Consider the following 19,536-nt stretch of genomic DNA (forward strand, 5'->3'; position numbering starts at 1 on the left):
GTGCAGCAGGAACACCCCCATCCCAGCTCCCCCTGCTCGGGGTGCAGCGGGGCACCCCTACCCCAGATCCCCATTCCCGGGTGATGCCATGGGGCATGAGAGCACTGGGACCTATGCACCAAACCCCACTGCCCCCCAAAAATCAGCACCAGGGCACTGCAATTCTGGCACGGGCTGATTCCACACCCATGAGCTGTCACTCCTTGGAAAAAGACCTTTGGCCCGAGGGGACCACCAGGCTGGGAAATACCGGGGCACACCCACCCACCCCGGTCTGGGGGTCTCGCTGTGCCCCCCCCGGCCCTGCTGGGTGGGGGAGGAAGCCAGCCCTGCCCCACGTCACGGAAAGAAGCCGCCGCGGCCCTTTCCTCCCCTTTATTGCCCTGCTGATGTGTTTGTGTCCGCCGGAGGAAGCGCGGGGACAAACGCCCGCACACGCGTCTCCTCACCGCCCCCAGAGGGTCCCGAACACGGCCGGTTCCACGCGGGGGAGGCTGAGGCAGGAGCAGCCACGCGGTGCCGGCCGGGGCACCCTGATCCGGGTGGGCAAAGGTGCCCCAGTGCAGCCCCCGCAGCCGCGGGGGACAGTGCCCTTCCCCTGTCCCCCGACACAGCGGGGGCCCCCAACCCCTCCTGCTCCACCCGGCTGCGAACACGTATCAATTAGGGTTTGATTCATGATTCAGTCCGCGGGTAATTGCATTGGGGCTGGAGGCAGGGAGGGAGAGGAGGAACAGACATCTTCAGCCTTACCCCACCGCAGGGTGGTCGGGAGGAGGGGGCTGGTGTTAGGGGGTAGTAACCCCTCAAGCCCTACATGCCACGCCCCCGCAAGGCTCGGGAATGGAGATTCCACATGCAATGGGCATGGGGATCCTGTGCCTGAGGTATTTTGTGGGGCATGAGCTGTCCCTCACCCACCCCGGGCTGGGATGTGCTGGAGGGGGGCAGGTCAGCAGGACCCATCCCCATCTCTCACGTCCCGTCCCCACACTGCATGGCAGCTCTGGTGCCCTCAAGTCTTCACCTGCCCATTCGTGGGGGTTCAGTGCCCCCCCCCGCAGGACACACCGGCCCTGCTCAGCTCCTTTCCCTCCGTCAGCAGCTTTCAGCTCTTTCCCGGAGAGCGTTTCCTTCCCTTCATTTCCCAGCATGGGTCCTCGCTCTGGCCTTGAACTCACAGCCCCCTGGAGCCCCCCGGAGCCCCCCCATGTCCCCCAAGCAGCTGTGCCCCCAAGGGGACCAAGGTCACGGCTCTTACACCCAAAACCGTCAGCACACAGGGCAGGGATCCATCCAGCTGAAGAGACAGTCGCAAGAGGGAGAGAACCTCCCCCCCAAGCCACCCCCTCCCCAAATTTGGGTGTGCTCAAAGGCGCGGGAGCACCGACGACCAAGTGTTTTTCCACCCACGTACTGGGACGCAGCCTCCACCTCCCCAGAATGTGCAGCTGGTTCAAGGAGGGTGGGGGGCTCAGGGCAGGGTCCTGCTGGGGGTGCTGAAGGGGCTGCCTCCTTCCCAGCACCCCTCACCCCGAGGGCTGGCCGCCGGGTGGAACACGGCCGAGATCGTGGGGCTCCCACCGCCAGCAGGGCGAGGGGACACAGGGAAGGGGGGACTCAAAGCCCCAGACACACGGGACCCCCGGACATTCCTAAGCACATCACACCCCCACACCCCCAGCACACAAGGGACCCCCAGCCCCGAGACCACCGCCCCCTCCGGGACCTCCCGGGTGCCCCCTTCCCCGGGGTGGCTCACGGTGTCCTGGAGAGTCCCCATGGCGCGGCCCAGCTCCTGGCGCGGCTGCGGGAGGGCGTGGGGGCCCCCCCGGGACCGGGACCGGCCCCCCCCCGGTCCAGCCCATTTCCTCCCGGGATCCCGCCGGGATCTGCATCTCCCCCCCAACGCCGCCTCCTTCCTGCGTGGAGCGCAGCGTGTCCCCAAGCCCAGGGTGGGGGGGCCACAAGACAGCACCGCCGCCCCCCATCCCGGGAGCCCCATCCGTGCCTCAGTTTCCCCGCCGGGCTCTCCCAGTGGAGTTCGCAGCCCCCCACAGAAAAGGGGGAGATAAGCGGGTACAAACGTTTTGTGTTCGGGAAACCCACCTCCCCCCCGCGCCGGCGCGAGAAAGGGTGGGGGTCCCACAACCCCCAGTCCCATCGGCCCCCTGCCCCATGCAGCACCGAGCACGGTGGGCCGGGAGCCCCGGCTCCTAATCCCGCCCCCCAGCATGAACACCGGGACCCCCCGCACCCCCGGGACCGAGTGGGAGGGGAGGCGGGTGGGATGGGGGTCCTGGGTGGGAGGGGAGGTGGGTCGCGTGTGGTGGTTGCGAGGGGAGGTGGTTGGGGTGGGAGTCCCGCGTAGGAGGGGAGGCGAGTGAGGGTCCTGGATAGGAGGGTCGAAGGGTCGGGAGTCCCGGGTGGGAGGGGAAGTGGGTTGGGGGTCCCGAGTGGAACGGGAGATGGTGGGATGGGGGTCCCGAATGGGAGGGGAGGCGCTTGGGGATGGAGATCCCGGTCGGAAAGAGAAGGGTCCCGGATGGGAGAGGGGTGCGGGGGTCCCTCGCGGTGGAGGTCCCGCCGTCCCTACCTGTAGCGCCTCGGGGCCGGGCGCGGCGTCCCCCGCCCGCAGGAACCCGCGGCTGAAAAAGCGAAGGAGCGCGGTGAGGAGCCGCGGCACCATCCCGGCACCATCCCGGCCCCGCGCCCCCGCACCGCCCGCGGGCTGCGGGCACGCCCCGCCGCGACACGCCCCGACACGACACGCCCCGACACGACACGGCCCGCACCTGCTGCGCGGGGTCCTGAGGGGCGGGGATGGGCGGGGGGGCGGGAGAGGGTCGGGGCATCACTGTCCAATGTGGGGTGAGGGTCCCCGGTGTGGGGCGGGGGTCAGGGTGATGGTGCCGATGTGGACCGGGGACCAGGGCATCACTCCCCGCTGTGGGGAGGGGGTCCGCGTGAGGGTCCCAGTGCGTGTGTGGGATGGGGTTGAGGGTCCCGATGTGGAGAGGGGGTCGGGACATCACTCGCCGGCATGGAGAGGGGAGAGGGGTGGGAGTCCCAGTGTGAGAAGGGTGACGGTGGGTCCCGGGGTGATGCCAGGGTCCCCAAATGGGGAGAGAGTCAGGGCATCACTGCCCAGTTCGGGTGGCCCCGCTCGGGCCGTGGGGCTGGCAGTGCCCTCCTATTGCGCAGACACCGGCTGTGCCCCCACGGCTCTGGCGTCTGGGGGGACACTCGTTAAACCTTGTTAAACTCTCCTCTCGTGAGGCTCGGGCCACCCCCCTGCCCCCTTCTTGGGCAGGGGTCACCTGCCAATCTCCCCCCGCCCCCCGTGCAGTCTCCAGATAAAGCGACCCCCACACACATTTGAGTTGGGGGGTCCTCCCCTCCTCCTCCGTGGTGGGGCACTGAAATCTCACCCCATCCCCGGCCCTGGGGTAACTCTGATGCAGAGCTTAGCACAGAAGGGCTCCCGTGCCTCCCATCCCGTGGGATACCCGCGGTGCCCTACCCAGCACCCCTCGCTTGGATAGGGAGGGACCCCCATGTTGGAGACCTTCATAGGGTCTGTTCACCCCCACCCTCCCATGTAACCGCGTCGCCCTCGCTGAGGAATGATCACCCCCATCACGTCTCCCGCCCTCTCCCAGGGACAAGTACAGGGATTTTGAGGTTCTGCCCCGGGGAACCCACGTGGAGGATCGAGGTGCTCGGCCGTGACACGGTAGCCACATGCCACGCGGTGAGAGGGACACCGGCAGCGCGACAACCTCCATCCGTCCTCATTCTCCGCCTCAGGGCAGAGGAAGCTCTGGGCTGGGGGAGGAAAGCCTCCCGCTCTTCTTCCTCATCCCAGGAGTGTGTGTCCCCAGGCACTCCCGTGCCCCTGGTGCTCTTCTGGGACGAGGTGCTCTGGGGATTCGCTGGTGGCTCGTCGGGGCTCAGCCCCCGTGGCACTGTTTCGCAGGGAAATGCCACCTCGAGGCACGGGCCGAGCAGGGGAGGGTTTGGGACGCCCTGCATGTTGCACCCCGCATCCCACTCCCCGCACCCCACTTCCTGCAGCCCGACCCCAGGGATGCCGGGACAGGGGGTCCCGTCCCGCAGGAGGGTCAGGGTGGCCGGTGGAGCCGCGGGGCCATCTAGTGGCCAGAGCCACCGGGGCCACTCCAGGGGACTGATCCCGGGGACTGATCCCGGGCACCCTTCCGCAGCCCCCCCAGCCTCAGAGGTCCTCCTGCCCCCGGGGGTGACCCAGGGCGACAGGCACCTCTTCCCGGGGTGGCACAGGATCACGGGCTCCTCACCCCGAATCAGAGCCCCTCCAGGACAGTGTCTCACCGTGCCCACGGCCCTGACCAGGCCACCACCAGAGCCACTGTGTCCCCAAGATCAAGGCGTGGGGTCCCCAGCTCTGGGGACACCCTGCTGCAGGGACAGAGTGTCCCCCAGCCCGGACAGGTCCTGCCCGCACAGATGTGGGTCCTGGGCTCCATGAATGAAGCAGATGCCCAGTGGGAATTGCAGATTCCTTGCGGGGCTGGCAGCTGGCAGGATCCGTGCCAAGCCTGGCATGTCCCTGTCACCAGAGCCACCCATGGAGCAGGTCACAGCCCGGGGGACACAGAGTTATTGCTGGGCACAAGGACACAGTGTGGGGGTGTCCCTGCATCCCTGTCCCCGACTTCTTGCCCAGGGGTGCAAGGGATGGGACACAGGGGGGCAGAGACAAAGGGGTCTGGGGACAGGGGAGCAGGGACACAGGGGAGCAGGGACATGTGCTGCAGCACCCCGTTGCATCCACGCATCATTGCTCATCTCCCAGCTGGCTTGTCAATGACCCGGTGTAATTACGAGCTGCTCCCTGGCTCTTCTGTGTGCCCCAGGAATGGCATCCCTTGGATGGGAATGTCACAGCACTCACATGGACACACGCAGCCCTGGAACCCGGTCCTAGAGCTGCTGGGAAATAACTGTGGGTGGTGGGGAGAGGCAGCAGTGGGGGCTTTCCTGTGGTTTTTCCCTGTTCCCAGCCCGGGTTGGATCAATCAGCGCTGTGCATCCTGCCTCTCCCCAGGCCCTTGGGGAGCAGCCACCCCGCATCCCAGCTGGAGGGTGTCTGATGGCATCAGAGGGAGCAAAGTTCACACAGGCAAGTAAATATTAACACTTATTCCATGGAAATGGAATATTCCACACCAGAGACACCGGAATAAACACACTCCAGCTTTTCCCTGGGGGGTGCTGGCACTAAATGGTGTCAAAGTGCCAAAGTGGAAGGATTTTGAGGGGCCTTCACGCCCTGTGTAATCCCAAAATCCCATTTCTCCCCATCCCTAGCCCTCTTTGGGATCACTCTCAGGAGGGGCAACTGCAGCAACTCACCCCCAGAGCAGCATCTGTGGGGACACTGGGAGGGGAGGGGAGAGCAGCCGGCGATTCCCGGCGCGGTGAGTCAGGTCAGATCAGCGATGCTCCGGTAAACTGCGGCACCGGGACAGACTCGGGGCCGGGTCCTGGCTCTGGGGAAGCACAGGGCTGTGCCACCTTCCGGGGCATCCCTGTCCTCCAGTGGTGGCCACTGCAGGTGGCACAGGGGTGTCTGGGGCTGCGGGCTCTGCCCGTGGGACGGCAGAGCGGGATCCATGGATGAATTGAGGTGTTACTCCTCCAGAGCTGCTAATCCGGGATACACTGACAGCCCTAAATCCCATCAGAAATCAATCCATCTGCTCTTCCGCTCGGCACTAATCCCCACAATGGCACCCGATCGATATCCCATTTACTGCTCGGTGGTTTCCCCATGGATAAATCCCGCCCAGAGCCTGGGATGCAGCCACCCCCCCCCCCCCCCCCCCCGAGGGCTCTGGTGTCCGGGCAGGGCAGGGAGTGCTGTGGGGCAGGGAATGCCGTGTGGTTGTGGGGCAGGGAATGCTGCGGGGCAGGGAATGGTGCAGGGCAGGGAATGCCTTGTGGTTGTGGGGTAGGGAATGCTGCAGCATCCTTCACCCAGGCTATGCCAGCCACAAGGCTGGGGGTGCTGGGAGGTTCCGTGGGACCAGGCAGGTCCATGGCATGGACCTACTGGGAGCAGCGGGAGAGCTGAGAATGCATGGGAGGGAGGAGGAGCTGTGCCTGCAGCTGTCAATAGGTGTGCACATGTGTGTGTGTGTGTGTGCACATGTGTGTGTGTGTGTGCACATGTGTGTGCACCACAGACAGCCCCAGAAACACCCAACACCCCGGCAGGGTGGGCTCCAGGATCAAGGTGGATCCCTTGATCCACCACAGGAGCCAGAGCCTGGAACCATCTCAGGCTGGGCAGGGATGGGGCTGTCCTGGCACCAGCCCCTCAGTGGGGATGGTCCCCAGAGGTGCCAGCTGCAGAGACCTGGTGGCAGCAGGCCCAGAGGTCAGGCTATCATTGGATTTGGAGTGGGATAACAAAGGGATGAGGAAGGGCCCGGCTGATCGAGTGACACCGCTGATGAATAAGTGATGAAGCCCTTGGAGGGTCTCTATGGAGACAGTTCAGAGCACGGCAGGGGCGGGGGTCCAGCAGCAGCCCCCACACCCCACGGGGCTAATTAGGGGGACGAGTGTGATGGCAGAGCCCTGCTGGTCCCACCAGGGCAGCCAGCTCCCTGCCAGGCTGAGATGGCTCTTGGCTCAGTCTCCACACCTCTCCCCCCATTCCTCAGCTGCTTTCCCAGCTGGCTTGGCCGGTCCCCACGGACAAGCTCTGGCCATGGTGGCCACTGGCATCTCCAGCCTGGCTTGTGGGCCTTCATCCCCGGGGTCACACACAGCCTGTCCTGAGAGAGTGTCCTGTGTGTGCAGGGACAGAGCACACCCCCACTGCACCCTCACAGGGGCGAGGGACATGGGACATCCTGGGGACAGCCTGCACCCAGGTTAGCATGTGTCCATGGGGACAAACTGAATCCAGAGGGACACAACGTATCCATGGGGACAGCGTGTGTCTAGAGGGACAGCATGTATCCATGGGGACAGCATGCATCCAGAGGGACAGTGTGTGTCCATGGGAACAGCCTGAATCCAGGAGGACAGCACGTGTCCAGAGGGACAACCTGCATCCAGGGAGACAGCACGAGTCCAGTGGGACAGGTGACATCCTTGGGGACAGCGTGCATCTGGGGGACATCCCGTGCCTGGAAGGACACTACACACCTGGGGACAGCGTGTCTTGAGGGACAGCAGGTGCCTGAAAGGACAGCATGTGCGCAAAGGGACAGTGTGTTTGACAAGGGACAGCACATGCCTGTAAGGATAGAAGTTGCCTGGAGGGACAGGATGTGTCTGGAGGGACACATGGATTTTGGGGACAGCACATGCTGGAGTGAGAGCACACAGCAGGAGGAGGGACAGCGGGTGCCTGGGGGACAGCAGGTACTGGGGGACAGCAGCCCCCAGCCACGCCACAATTCCAGGTGTCCCAGTGGCACTAAGGAGGATCCCAGCTCAGCCCAGGCATATGGAGGACAGGAATTTATTGCCAAATAGAAGATGAGGAGGTGACATCCACTGGCACTGCCTCCATCACTCTGAGCTGACCCAGCTCCAGCTGCAGGACACGGGGACTGGGTCACCAGCTCCTGCTTGTCCCTACCACTCTTCTCGGTCCCTCCTTTGGGAGTGGTTTCGCTTCCAGAAGAGAGTGGAGTGAGGTGCCACCGTGAGCACCCAGGGCTCTGTGCAGGGACAGAGAAGCAGGCCTGGTTCCCACCAGCTTTGAGTCTCCAGAGGACTTTGGTACACAAGGAGTGGGGTCCCTGTCCCCATGCTGATACCTGATCCCATAGGATTCTCAAAAGCAGGCATGAATGATAACATCACTCAAGAAAGGGATGTTCCCAGCCCTGACCCCAGGGATGCTCCGAGCCCCCAGGGATGCTCTGAGTGCTGATCCTGGGACAATCTGAGCCTCAGTCCCAGGGTGCTCTGAGCCTCCCTTCCACATCCCTCTTCCAGCTTCTCACCGGTGTCCCCAGGATTTTCTTCCCCATTCAGGACAGCTCTCCATGGGCATCCCTTGGCATCTGGGTGCTTTCTGCCACTGTCTCACCTGGCACCTGCCTGCTCCAATCCTCCCTCATTATCTCTTTTGTTAACGAAGCAATCACTCCCCACTTTAACCTGGATTAAACCAGGAGCACTCATTTGCTCCCTAGCTGGTTCTCCTCCAATTAATTTGTTCCTCGCTTTTATTTCCAAATTAATTCTTCAGGCTCTTTGGCTGTGAAACAACAGTGGTGCCCAGGGTCTTGGGAAGGGATCAGGATTAATTATCTCGGCAGGAATGAGCTGAGGGGAAGCGGAGCAGGGGCTCATCCCAAGATGGGAACATGGATCTAGGGTGAGCAGCATCCCCTGGACCACCCATGAGCATCCCCCCAAAGGAGGGCTGTGGGATGGGGGACCCACAGCTTCCATCATTTCCATCCTACCTTGGGAATACGTCACAGGGACAAAATCCTCACAGAACCCAATGTGGCACCTCTGAGGGGGGAGGTCACCCTGGGGGCAGGTTGAAAGGAGGGGGGCCAAGCTCTGCAAGGGTTAATGCCGGGTACAGCACGGGGTGTTGGAGCTAAAAATACCATGTGCCTTTCTCGGGATTTGCTCCAATGACTCATTCCTCTCCGTAATTTATTGCTCGTTACATAATCACTTTCATTTTCAGCAGGAGAAAAATGGAATTATTTTTTTTCCCCTTTTCTTCTGTTTTTTAAATGAAAAGGGCATTTAGCAAACGAGCACCGGCCATTTTCCCAATTCTTCCTGGCATCTTTCCGGCAAAGGGCCAGGACGCTGCCGCCGGCTCCAGCCTCCATCCAAAGACCCGAGAGCCTGGGGGGCACTGGGGGGCTGCTACAGGGGGTTGGGGAGCCTTTGTGGGGTAGGGTCTCTGGATATTGGGAGGGAGGAGCACCCTGGGGGCAGCTCAGTGGGAGGTTCTGGGATGGGATGGAGAGGCTGGATCCGCAGTGCCCGTTGTCCGGCTGGGGCGAGCGCCCACCGGCACAGCTGGAAGGGCTGGGCTCCAGCTGTGTCCCAGCAAACCCAGTGCTGTGTCCCAGCAAACCCAGTGCTGTGTCCCAGCAAGCCCTGTTCTACGTCTTAGCAACCCCAGAGCTGCATCCCAGCAAGCCCAGTCCCGTGTCCCGACAAACCACTGGGTTTGCTGCATCCCAGAAATCCCAGTGCTGTTTCCCACTGAGCCCAGTGCAGTGTCCCAGCAAGTCCAGTGGCATGGCCCAGCAAGCACAGTGCTGCCTCCCAACAACCACAATGATGCATCCCAGGAAGTCCAGTACAGTGGTCCAGCAATTCCAGACCACTTCCCAACAAACCAAGTGCTGTGTCTCACCAAGCCCCACCAAACCCCGGGCTGTGTCCCAGCAGTCCCAGCACTGTGTCCCAGCAATCCTTGTGTCTGACAGCACAGCTGTCCCCACCAAACCAGGGCAGGGGACTCCAGGGGGAAATGGGGACTCTGGCTCTGGCTGGGACTGGGATGATGTTCCTGCAGGGAGGTGAGAACCCCACACTCTGCCAGCCCCCCTGCCACCACTGCAGGGGGGGCAGGAAGCCCTGTGTTTGGAGCTGCAGCCTTGGAATTAACTGTGCCAAATGTTTTATTTGTGTAGAAACGCAATTATGTTAATTAAAGCATATCTGTAATTACAGCACTTAGTGGCCCATAAGTGCACAAGTGACTCTGGTGACTTTGGAGGAGCTGGAAGCCTGGAGGGTGGCTTGGCCCTGGCACCAGAGAGCTCTGTGGAGGTGTCCCCACGAGGTGACAGGGGTGACCCCGGGGCCTGCTCGCTCTGCAGGGGTGGTGGGCAGCAAGCAGGAAGGCTCAGTATCCACAGCCCCATCCCGGCCACAGTACAGCCCTGCTGCTCTGGCAGCCAAGGCAAAAGGCAGGATACACCTCCAGCATGCCAGGGATGACAGAACAGGAGGAAAACGGGTCCCTGAGGTGGGCACCAGTGCCTGGGCAAAGGGGGGAGTCCTGGCTCTGGGGCTCGAGAGTGTATCTGGAAGGGGAAAATAAATGGGAGGCAGAGGAAGATGACAGCTGGAGCAGAAGCCAACCAACCCACAGGAAGGCTGGGATCACATCCCCCAGTCTCCAGGCAAAGGGAAGAGGGAAGGGGGTGTCTGTCCCCACCTCAATAAAGCCTTTGTTGTGGGCAGTGTGTGATGGGGGGACAAGGACCCCAGCGGGAGGGACGGGCTGGGGCAGAGGGGGAGCATGGCTGAGCCTGAAGCAAGAGAAGCAGCAATGGTGGGATGTGCTGGTCTGGCATGGATAGGGAGCTCTGAGGTCCCCAAACACCCAGACGCCTCTCCTCCATCACAGAGCAGCCAGCCTCCAAGGCCAGCACCTGCTGACACAGCTTCCACCTTCCCCAGCCTCCAGCAGTGACAGAAAATTGCCTTTCCTGCAATCACCCAGCCCAGAGCCTAAAGATTTCTCTGGAGCCGAAGGATTTCACCCTGCACATCCACAGGACAGATCCCGGCGTGGGCGCTCCTGGTTGAGCACCACCCTGGCATCCGTGGGCAGGACAGGCACGGATGGCTGCCAAGCTCCCACACTTATTTTGGAGCCCTGGGTAATTCCAGACCTGCACAACACAGGGCAGGCACTGAGGGGTGCTGGGCAGTGACACGGCAGCTGCGGGAGCGCGGCGGGAAGGGGACTCACGGCACCGAGGCTTTGCCAGGTGGGATTTGTTTGCTGAGCAAACGCAGGGAGGCTGCTGATCCGGCTGCAGGAGGCTGAGCCCTGTTTGCTCGGCAAACACGCTGCTCCAGGTGCTCCTGGCCTTGGAGCACCGGGTCCTGTGCAGGCAGCTGCCTCATGGCCAGGCTGAGAGACCAGCTCTGGGGGCTGCCAGGAGCCACAGGAATGCAGCTGGCCCTGGTGACGGGGCTGGAAAGCCTGGCAGCGCTGCAAGGCTGCAAATCCCTGTCCCCGTTGCGTGGCACCCTTGCAAATCCCTGTGCCCATTGCACAGCATCCCCGCAAATCCCCATCGTGTGGCATCTCTGTAAATCCCATTCCTGTTGCACAGCATCCCTGCAAATCTCCGTCCCCACTCCACAGCATCCCTGCAAATTCCTGGGGCTACCAGGAGCCACAGGAATGCAGCTGGCTCTGGTGGTGGGGCTGGAAAGCCTGGCAGTGCTGCAAGGCTGCAAATCCCTGTGCCCGTTGCATGGCAGCCCTGCAAATCCCCATTCTCATTTTGCAGCACCCCATGAGTCCAGGACCCAGCCCATTGGATGCAGGAGGGAGCTCCCCACCAAGCTGTCCCCAAGGTGGGTCACTAGGAATGCTGGTGACACGAGCAGCAGTGCCACACCACGGGGACCTCCAAGCGAGGCCACCAGCACCCCGAGGGAGCCAAACCAGGTAGGAGAATGGCAAGGCAAGAGAGACAACACACAGATACCCTGAATCCCTGGGGAATTGTCCTTGGATAGACACAGTGCTACAGACGCTGCCAGCTCATCTTTAAATTAGTCAGCTTAGTTGGTAACCAGAGGGGGGGGGATAAAAGGCCTCTGGTGGTGGTGGTTCAGCACGTGTTCATCATCTGCCCTTTGCTGGTTTTCCCCTTTTCTGCCTTTTTTTCTCTTGAAAATAGTGGCAGTAGAGCAGTACCCAGGATCCTGACTCTGCTCTCCATGCCCCAACCGTCTCTGGAACCGCAGCCCCCTCGGAGCAGGAATCCTCTCCAAGGCACCAACACCAAAGGTTTCTCCCTGGATCCTCCATCTGTGAACATGGCACGAGCAAGAGCCACTCAGTGGCCTGGGATCCCTGGGATCCCCTCCCAGATGATCCAAATATCCCTATGAGCCAGAGTGCAGAGAGCAGGGACCATCTGCGGAGGGACAGGAGAGGACACAGCTCAAAGCCACTCCTGCCTTGGAGGCTCACCAGGGTGAGAACAGCTTTGTCTGAGACTTCCAACCCCATTCCCTGGAGCTGAGCTGAGTTTTTAATTTCCAGAGCCTCAGCTTTCCCTGAGAGGAGGGGAAGGGGCAGCTGAGGAAGGGGAGTGGCAGTGAGGGCACAGCCCCAGGGCAAGTGTGGGTACTGGGGGAGACATGGAGCTGGCACAGAGATGCAGCTCAGTCCTGGAATGGGCCACAGAGATGCCGTGTGGAATCACAGAAACACAGAATTGTTGAGGCTGGAAAAGCTCACTGTCCAACCATTTCCCCCAGCGCTGCCAAGGCCACCACTGACCCATGTCCCCAAGTGCCACATCCACAGGGCTGTTAAATCCCTCCAGGGATGGGGATTGCCCTGGGCAGCCTGTGCTGGACCCTATCAGGGAAGGAATTTTCCCCAATATCTCATCCAAACCTCCCCTGGTGTATCCTTCCAGGATGGTCCCTGGCACAGCCAAGATCCCCCTGGTGCTGGGACCGGTGCCGGAGCAGGTCAGACTTTTAATCCTGGATTGCGCTTTCCATTAATTAATGGCCTTTCTGTGGCTGAACGGCTGGCTCCAGCTCCCCTGCCTCACGGAGCCTGGACAGAGCAGGTGCCACCTGGCAAGAGTCCCCAGCCTCATCCCCTCCCCTGAGCTGGGATCCCCACAACAGGGCTGGTTCAGGAGCCAGAATCCAACTGAACCGCACAGGCAAGGATGGAAACGGGGTTCCCAGGGCGTCACCGTGGTCCCTCCTGGGAGCACTGTGGCTCTCTGCCGTGCCTGCAGATTTGGGGGTCGCAGGAGGGAGGGGACTGGGGTCCCCCTGCCTGCGCTCCGGCTCTCCACACGCTCGGCTGGCACGTGGAGCTCATTCCCGGCGCGCTCCCGGCTCCGTGCATGGCAACGCACACCCCGCCTGACTCGGCACTTCTCTGCAGCCCACGGACCTGCTGTCCCCGTCCCTGCCTGCGCAGCGGGGGGAGGCGGGGGGGTCTCCAGCAGCACCAAGCCCCCTCCTCCGCAGAGCCCCTCTGTCCTCCCCAAACAGCCCACCCACACAGCCCGGCTCCCACACCATTCCCGGGGCGGTGCCGTGGGGCACCAACACCCTGGGGCTCACGGACACTTCTCACACCCCCCTGGTCCCCACCCGGCACCGTCGCTCCTCGGCCGAGCTTCGGCGAAACACTCGAGTTTTGGGGCTTCCCTCCAGCAGCGCTGCTGACTCAGCACCTGCCCCCTCCCTGGGGAGGCCAGGACGGGTGGGAGACAAAACCAAACCCCAGGGCAGGTCCCAGCCAGGCTCTGGCACGGCCAAAGGGGAAAAGCCGTGGATGGGGAGGCCACAAGGCTGTGCTGATGGGGAGGATGGAGCGTGCTGTGCCGAGGGAGCACAGGGTGGGCCACATGCCTTTGTCTTGGGAGACTCACGCTTTGTTTAGTCCAGCCCTAACCCTAATCCTGACCCAAGGCCTAGCCATTGCTCTAACCTTAAACTTAGACCCAGCCTACGCCTAAACCTAAACAGAGACCTAACTATAAGTCTAACCCTAAACTTAGCCTTAACCCGAGCTCTAACTCTAAAGGTAACAGTAACCTCCACCGTAACTCTAACTCTAGCCCAAAATCTAATCCTCACCTGATGCTAACCCTAAACCCTAAGCAAGGAGACACACAGCTGCACCCACGGACTTGTGTCCTTCCAGCTGAGCTCCAGGCAAGGAGCTGCTCGAGGACAGGGCTGTGGAGCCATCCTGGCTGCAGGAGAAGGGACATGGGGCAGCTCCAGTGTGAGGATAAACCTCAAACCACCACAAAGCCACACAGACATCCTGGAGCAGAGGGATGGAGCGTCACCACCGAGCAGTGACACCCTCACCAGGCTGATCGATGCCACCACCTGGCAGGGCTCCATGCCTCAGAGCCAGGCTGGGGCCGTCAGACCTGCCAGGGCTCCTCTTCCAGGCTGCAGCTCCCTCTGTTCTCAAATTCCAGCAGCCCTGCCTGTTATGTGCCCTCGCAGGCAGAAGCATTAGGGCTCTGCTGCAATGGGGTGAGATTTGGGGTGCCCATCAACAAGGAGGGGTTTGCCTGGAGGCTTCACTTGGAGCATCAGCATCCTCACCCCATAACAAGCAGACATTGAACCCCAGGGGACACAGACAGATCCCTCTCCAGACCCCACTCCACAGCCCAGCAGGGCTCAGCCACATTTGGTCAGCAACAGCTCAAGGGAAGAGAAGGAGGGAGAAAACCCTCCACCAGTCTCTGCCTTTCAAATCCTCCTTATAAATAGCTCCTCAGTGTCTTCTGAGTCACCCAGCTGAAACGTGCAAGTTAATAACAGCCTGGGAAGGGGCTGGGAAGGGGCTGGGAAGAGACTGGGAGCCAGGGGAGGTTTCTGGCTCAGTCAGCACTTCATGCCAGGTCTGCACCAGCAGCTACTGGCTGCTTTGCCATCCTCAGGTGCATCAGACCTCCAGCACATCTGGAGAGCAGAGGGCTTTGGGAATGCCAAAACACGTGGTGAGCCTGTCCTCGATGGCTGCAATGCTCGGGCTGAGCCCTAAACCCCTCCCCAGCACCAGCCAAAAAATCAGGGGTTAATATTTTCAGTAGGAAATGCACCCCACCCCACCTCCAAATCCTCCTCCTCTCTCTATTTGATTTATCATAGAAAACACAAACTGACAAAGACCCAGAAGGCTTGAACCCACCCAGGATGCTCCCGAGTCATTCCTCCCCTCTGACTCCATACACTGGTGCTGCAGACAGGGCACAAGGATTTGGGTCCAGAATCAGCATTTTGGGCTGGGAGCAGGATCTGGGGACAGGAGCAGCATTTGGGGCTGAGAGCAGGATTTGGGACAGGAGCAGGACCAAGGGCTGCTGCTGCCAAACAATCAGCCTCAGGGACACTCCTGAGCTGGCATTCAGCAAGTCCCACAGACCACTGTGCTGGTCCATCCCTCCAGGGTGCTATGTGGGTGACAAGGCTTGGGGACATCTTCCTACAAGGTGTTCCCAAACACCTTCCCACACTTTCCTGCATGGCCAGGTCGGACAGGGAACAACCTGGTCTGGTGGAAGGTGTCCCTACCCATGGCAGGGGAGTTGGAACTGGGTGGGCTTTCAGATTCTTTCCAACCCAAACCATCCAGTCCATCCCACAGTCCAGGCTCCAACTCTCCCAAACATCAAATCTTGGGATCATCACCCAGGTGATCCGAGCCCCAGGCTGCCCACACTCAGCAGCCTCTCCATCCCTGACCCCCCTGCTGCTGTGCCAATGGAGCAGTGGCAGGCAAAGCATCTCCCAGCACTCTCCATCCCCCTCACTCCTCCCTCCGGACAGGTCCATCCATTAAGGAGGACAGGAGAAAGCTGGACAGGCAGAAAGTCCCAGGCAGCTCCGGGCCCTGCCGGCATTTCTGGCCACAGCCCAGCACAGCTCCTGCTGAGCCACATGGAAGCTGGAAAGGAGACAAAAGCCAAAGCAGGGACCAGGGTCAGAGGGGAGGAGGAGGAAGGAAGGATTCCCGGAAAGGGCTGCTGCATCCATCCTTGCCCTGGGGAATCCTGCATTCACTCCCAGATGGATGATCAGCCTCCCGGAGCCCCCAGAGCAACACAGCTCGTGGGGAATGTGCAGGGCTCTGCTGGAGATGATGGCCAGGACACACTTGGTGAGATCCCTCACTAACAGAGCCTGATTCCCAACACTTCCAAACCATGGTTGTTCTGAAGTTGAGGATGCTCAGGGGGATGTCCCAGGGTGACAGAGGGGAGGCTCCTGGCTCACCCTGGGGATCTTCCATGGTGAGGTGCAGGATGCAGGATGCTCACAGCCAGGAGTTTCCTCTCCATTCCCTTACCAGGCACCTCCAAGCTCCAGGGCTGGGTGCCTGGGCAGGAGGGTGATGCTGAAGAGCCCCAGATACAGGGGCAAGAAGAGCCTGAGGCTTTGGAAAACCTGGAGAACGTCACCTGAGAACCCCAGCAATGGGGGTCCAGGTTGCCCTCACCCCACTGAACCCCTTTCCCTGGGAAGTGGAGCCACCCCAGCCACGCTGATGGGGCGATGGAGTCGGTATTTTCCATGGCACTTTAGACATGCAGCCCAGGGACCAGCAATAACCACAGAGCAGAGGGTCTGGGGAGTTCTCCAGGGGGCTCAACAGCCCACCCTCACCTTTGCAGATGCTCCAAAAGGTGGCTGAGCCCAGCTTGTGCCCCCGTGTCCCAGCCTTGCTCTCTGGCTTCTGCAGGGCTAATGCCACTGGAGCAAGCCACAGAATTGTGGAATGGTTTGGGCTGGAAGGGACCTTTAAAGGTCACCTAGTCCAACTGCCATGGATGCCCCCAGGCTGCGTGCTGAGGGGCGAGCAGGAGGAGTGTGAGGATGCACAGTGTGGAGGCAGTAGAGTTTCCCTTCCCAGGACACATGGGCAGTGGCAGGTAGGGACATCAGCAGCATCACAAATGTCACTTCGTGCCATCAGCCCCTCCAGCTGCTCCCCCGGGTACCCTCCAGGCTGGGACTCCAGAGAAAGCAGCTCCCCGTTGGGTGCATCAGGGAGGTAAAATGGGGGTGGAGTGTTACACATCACCCTTGCATGAGCCTTGATGGGGACACATCATCCAGGTTCTGGCAGTGAGGTGGGGACACACCATGCGGGCCCTGGCATTGACCTAGAACAGCCAGCACAGACTAACACCCCCCTGCAAAGATGCATAAGAACCATCTTTGCCCCCTCGCAGGACACGGGGTTGGTCCCTCTGCCGCTGCCCAGGGGCTCCCGGCCGTGCCTCGGGCAGGACGGAGCCTCATCCCAGCTGTGGCTGCAGCCACGGTCCTTCCTCCTCACGTGCCTGGCACTGACCCTGTCACCGGCCCAGCGCTGAGCACGGTGACACTTGCCCAGCTCACATATTTGTGCGGCTGCTCCTGCCAGGCAGCTGCCAGACAAGCAGCAGGCAGCAGGGAGGGCTGGGCGGGGGGCGGGCAGCCCTGCCCATGGCCCGAAGGGAGCCCTGACCTCTCCCAAGCTCCGCTGAGCCGGGTCCTTCCCGCAGGGATGCTCAAAGCAGCGTCTCCTCCTTCGTGTTTTCCATCCACAGAGCTCGGCGGCTTCTCCCCCTGCCCCGGCTGCTCTCGGATGCTGCGACAGCAGCAGCTACGGGCACTCCGACATCCCACCCACCGCTAACCGGGTCAGCGGCCGCCCACCCGGGAACCCGCTTCCCGCCGGGGGAAAAGGCGGAAATGGGTTAAAACGTGACCTGGATAAGGCAAAATGGCACTTGGCTGGCTGCACCTGCATCTCCCTGCATGAAACGCACCGTGCACGTGGGAGAGCCGGGCCGCCGCTGGATCCCGGCGGCATTCCCGGGCCAGCATCGGACACCAGGGGGTTGGAGCGGGAGCAGGGAGGCAGCAGCATCCCCCCGCAGCGCTGGGCTCACCACGGCCACCCCTCCAGCCAGCGCTGCGGGGCCAAGGGCATCATCCTCTGACAGCTCCTGGGAAGCTTTTCCACTTCTGTATAACCCTCGGGGTATGCAGGGACAGGGACAAATATCTACGAGGGACATGTGGTTATATCCCGGGTAAAAGGGGGAAGCAGCTGGGCTCACCATTCCCACCTCTCCTGCCCGGGGCACCTTGAGGGTGCCAAGTTTTTGTGTCATCTACGTTTTTTAAAAGCCTTTAGAAAGCAGCAGAGGCATTCCAGCCGGAGGGAACATGGGGGCTGCATGGCATTTCAAGACCTTTGTGTGTTTTGCTTAAAGAAAAGGACACGTGCACATGTGCAGGCAGCACCAGGGAAGGATCTCTGCAGGGAACAAAGCACACACAGCACCAGGGAGTGAGCCGGGAGAGCTGGGGGAAGGATGCTGCCTGCAGAGACAGACCCAGCACCCGTGGCAGCGTAGGAGGATTGGCAGCTCTTGGGGCCTTGACAAGGTGGGTCCAAGCCCCACACTCCAGAGATGCTGGAGGGTGTTTTCTACAGAGAGGGGTAAAGTTCTCATCCAAAGGTGACCTCACGAAGGTGCAAAAACCGGTGATGCTGGAGGGTAATGTGTTGGGCTGGGGCAGGACTGGGCAGCAACTTCCCTGCACCCCAATACTCCTGTCATCACCTAAAGCACCTGCTCCAGGAGACCTGGGGCTGCTCCTGGGCACATCCCAGTGCAGCAAGGTGCCCCCAGGGAGCGGTGGTCCCGGTGCTCCCTGCGTGAGCTGCTGAGCCAGGCAGTTCAGCCAGAGCCCGAGCATGTGGAGCTGGCACTGTCAGACAAAGGAATCCAAGCACTGAGCAGCCTCCCTCCTCGTTGCCCTACACCTGTATCCCTTTCCCGTGGTTCAGCTCACCCTCTGGCAGTGTGGAGCCCGATCCCACTGGGGTAGGATGGGAAGTGACCGGGAGCACCCCAGATCTCCCGGTACCCAGGAGGCAGAGCACCCACGTCCCGTGAGTGGCCCGTGCCCAGCCTGCTCCCCGGCAGCTGTGGAGCCTCGTGAGCGCCGCACATGCGCGGGCAGAGCCGGGGGGTCTCCGCCAGCCCCAGCCGAGCCCGTGGGCCACGGGAATTGAGGCGCCGCCAGATTCCCGTTATCCAGCTCAGCCCCTCTTCCCACGTGGGCGCTTCAGAGCATCACCCTTCCCCGCTTCCAGGGAGCACTGTCATCCCTCAGCAAGGTCACCCCACGCTCTCATGCAAAGCCCCTGGTGTCTCTGCTGCAGAACGAGACCACTGTGACCCCTGGAGCCCCATTCCCCCCTCGCCACATGCAGACAGGCACTGTGGCACCGGGACCCCCAGACCTGTTGTGTACGTGGGTGGGTGTGCAAGGGGCGGCTTCTCTTGACCTGCGTGAAGCCACTGAAAACACACTTCAGAGGCCTGACCTGCATTTCACAAAGTCACCCAGGGCCCTCCTGCAGCCCACCACTGGGCCAGGAGCCTTCCACCCCTGCAGGAAATGATCGTGGGGTGAGGGAGGTGGGGAAACAGGGAGATTCTGTTCACACCAGCCCTCTGTCACAGGGACACCAGCGATGACCTGCCCTGGGTTAACATAGGTGGCAAGTGGGGAACAGGGTGGGGGAAAGGGGGGTCGCAGACTCTTGTCATTCCCCTGCCACCTCCTCCCTGCCAGCTGTCAGGCAGGAGGAACTTTTTCCTGCCTCCCTGATGTCTCCTTCCCTCCTTTGCCCAGCATCACTCCCAGAGCATCCCTCCCTCCTGTCGTGGTCCCCCCATCCCCGGTGCCGGCGGGAGGGGACTCACAGGTCAGACGCGGCCGCCTGGTACGGCTGGCTCCGGCAGAGGATGGAGTGTCCGCAGCCCTGGCCCATGGCTCCGCATGCTTCGGCAGCCCTGCCAGCCCCGCCGCCGCCGCGCCCGACTGTCGGTGCCGGCTGGGAGCGGAGACTCCCGCCGCGCTCAGCTCGCCGCTGCCGCCGAGCCCGATGCAGCGCGCCGAGGCGTGCGGGAGGGGAGGGCGGAGGGGGGGGCGCCGCTGATT

The 19,536-nt window shown here is 61.9% G+C and overlaps 1 protein-coding gene across 1 annotated transcript in view; it reads right to left on the reverse strand.

Annotated features, from left to right (window-relative positions):
- PDE2A (phosphodiesterase 2A) overlaps positions 1-19,366 on the reverse strand; it is a 38,610-nt gene extending 19,244 nt beyond the window's left edge. The window contains exons 1-2 of the mRNA XM_027663602.1: positions 19,299-19,366; positions 2,597-2,648 (exon numbers count right to left, since the gene is read on the reverse strand). Coding sequence (XP_027519403.1) covers positions 2,597-2,648; positions 19,299-19,366 — 120 coding nt within the window. The remainder of the gene's footprint in view (positions 1-2,596; positions 2,649-19,298) is intronic.
- Between the last annotated feature and the right edge of the window lie 170 nt (positions 19,367-19,536).

The sequence above is a fragment of the Corapipo altera genome, unplaced genomic scaffold, assembly GCF_003945725.1.
Source record: "Corapipo altera isolate COAL_440 unplaced genomic scaffold, ASM394572v1 165, whole genome shotgun sequence".
Taxonomy (NCBI): Eukaryota; Metazoa; Chordata; class Aves; order Passeriformes; family Pipridae; genus Corapipo; species Corapipo altera.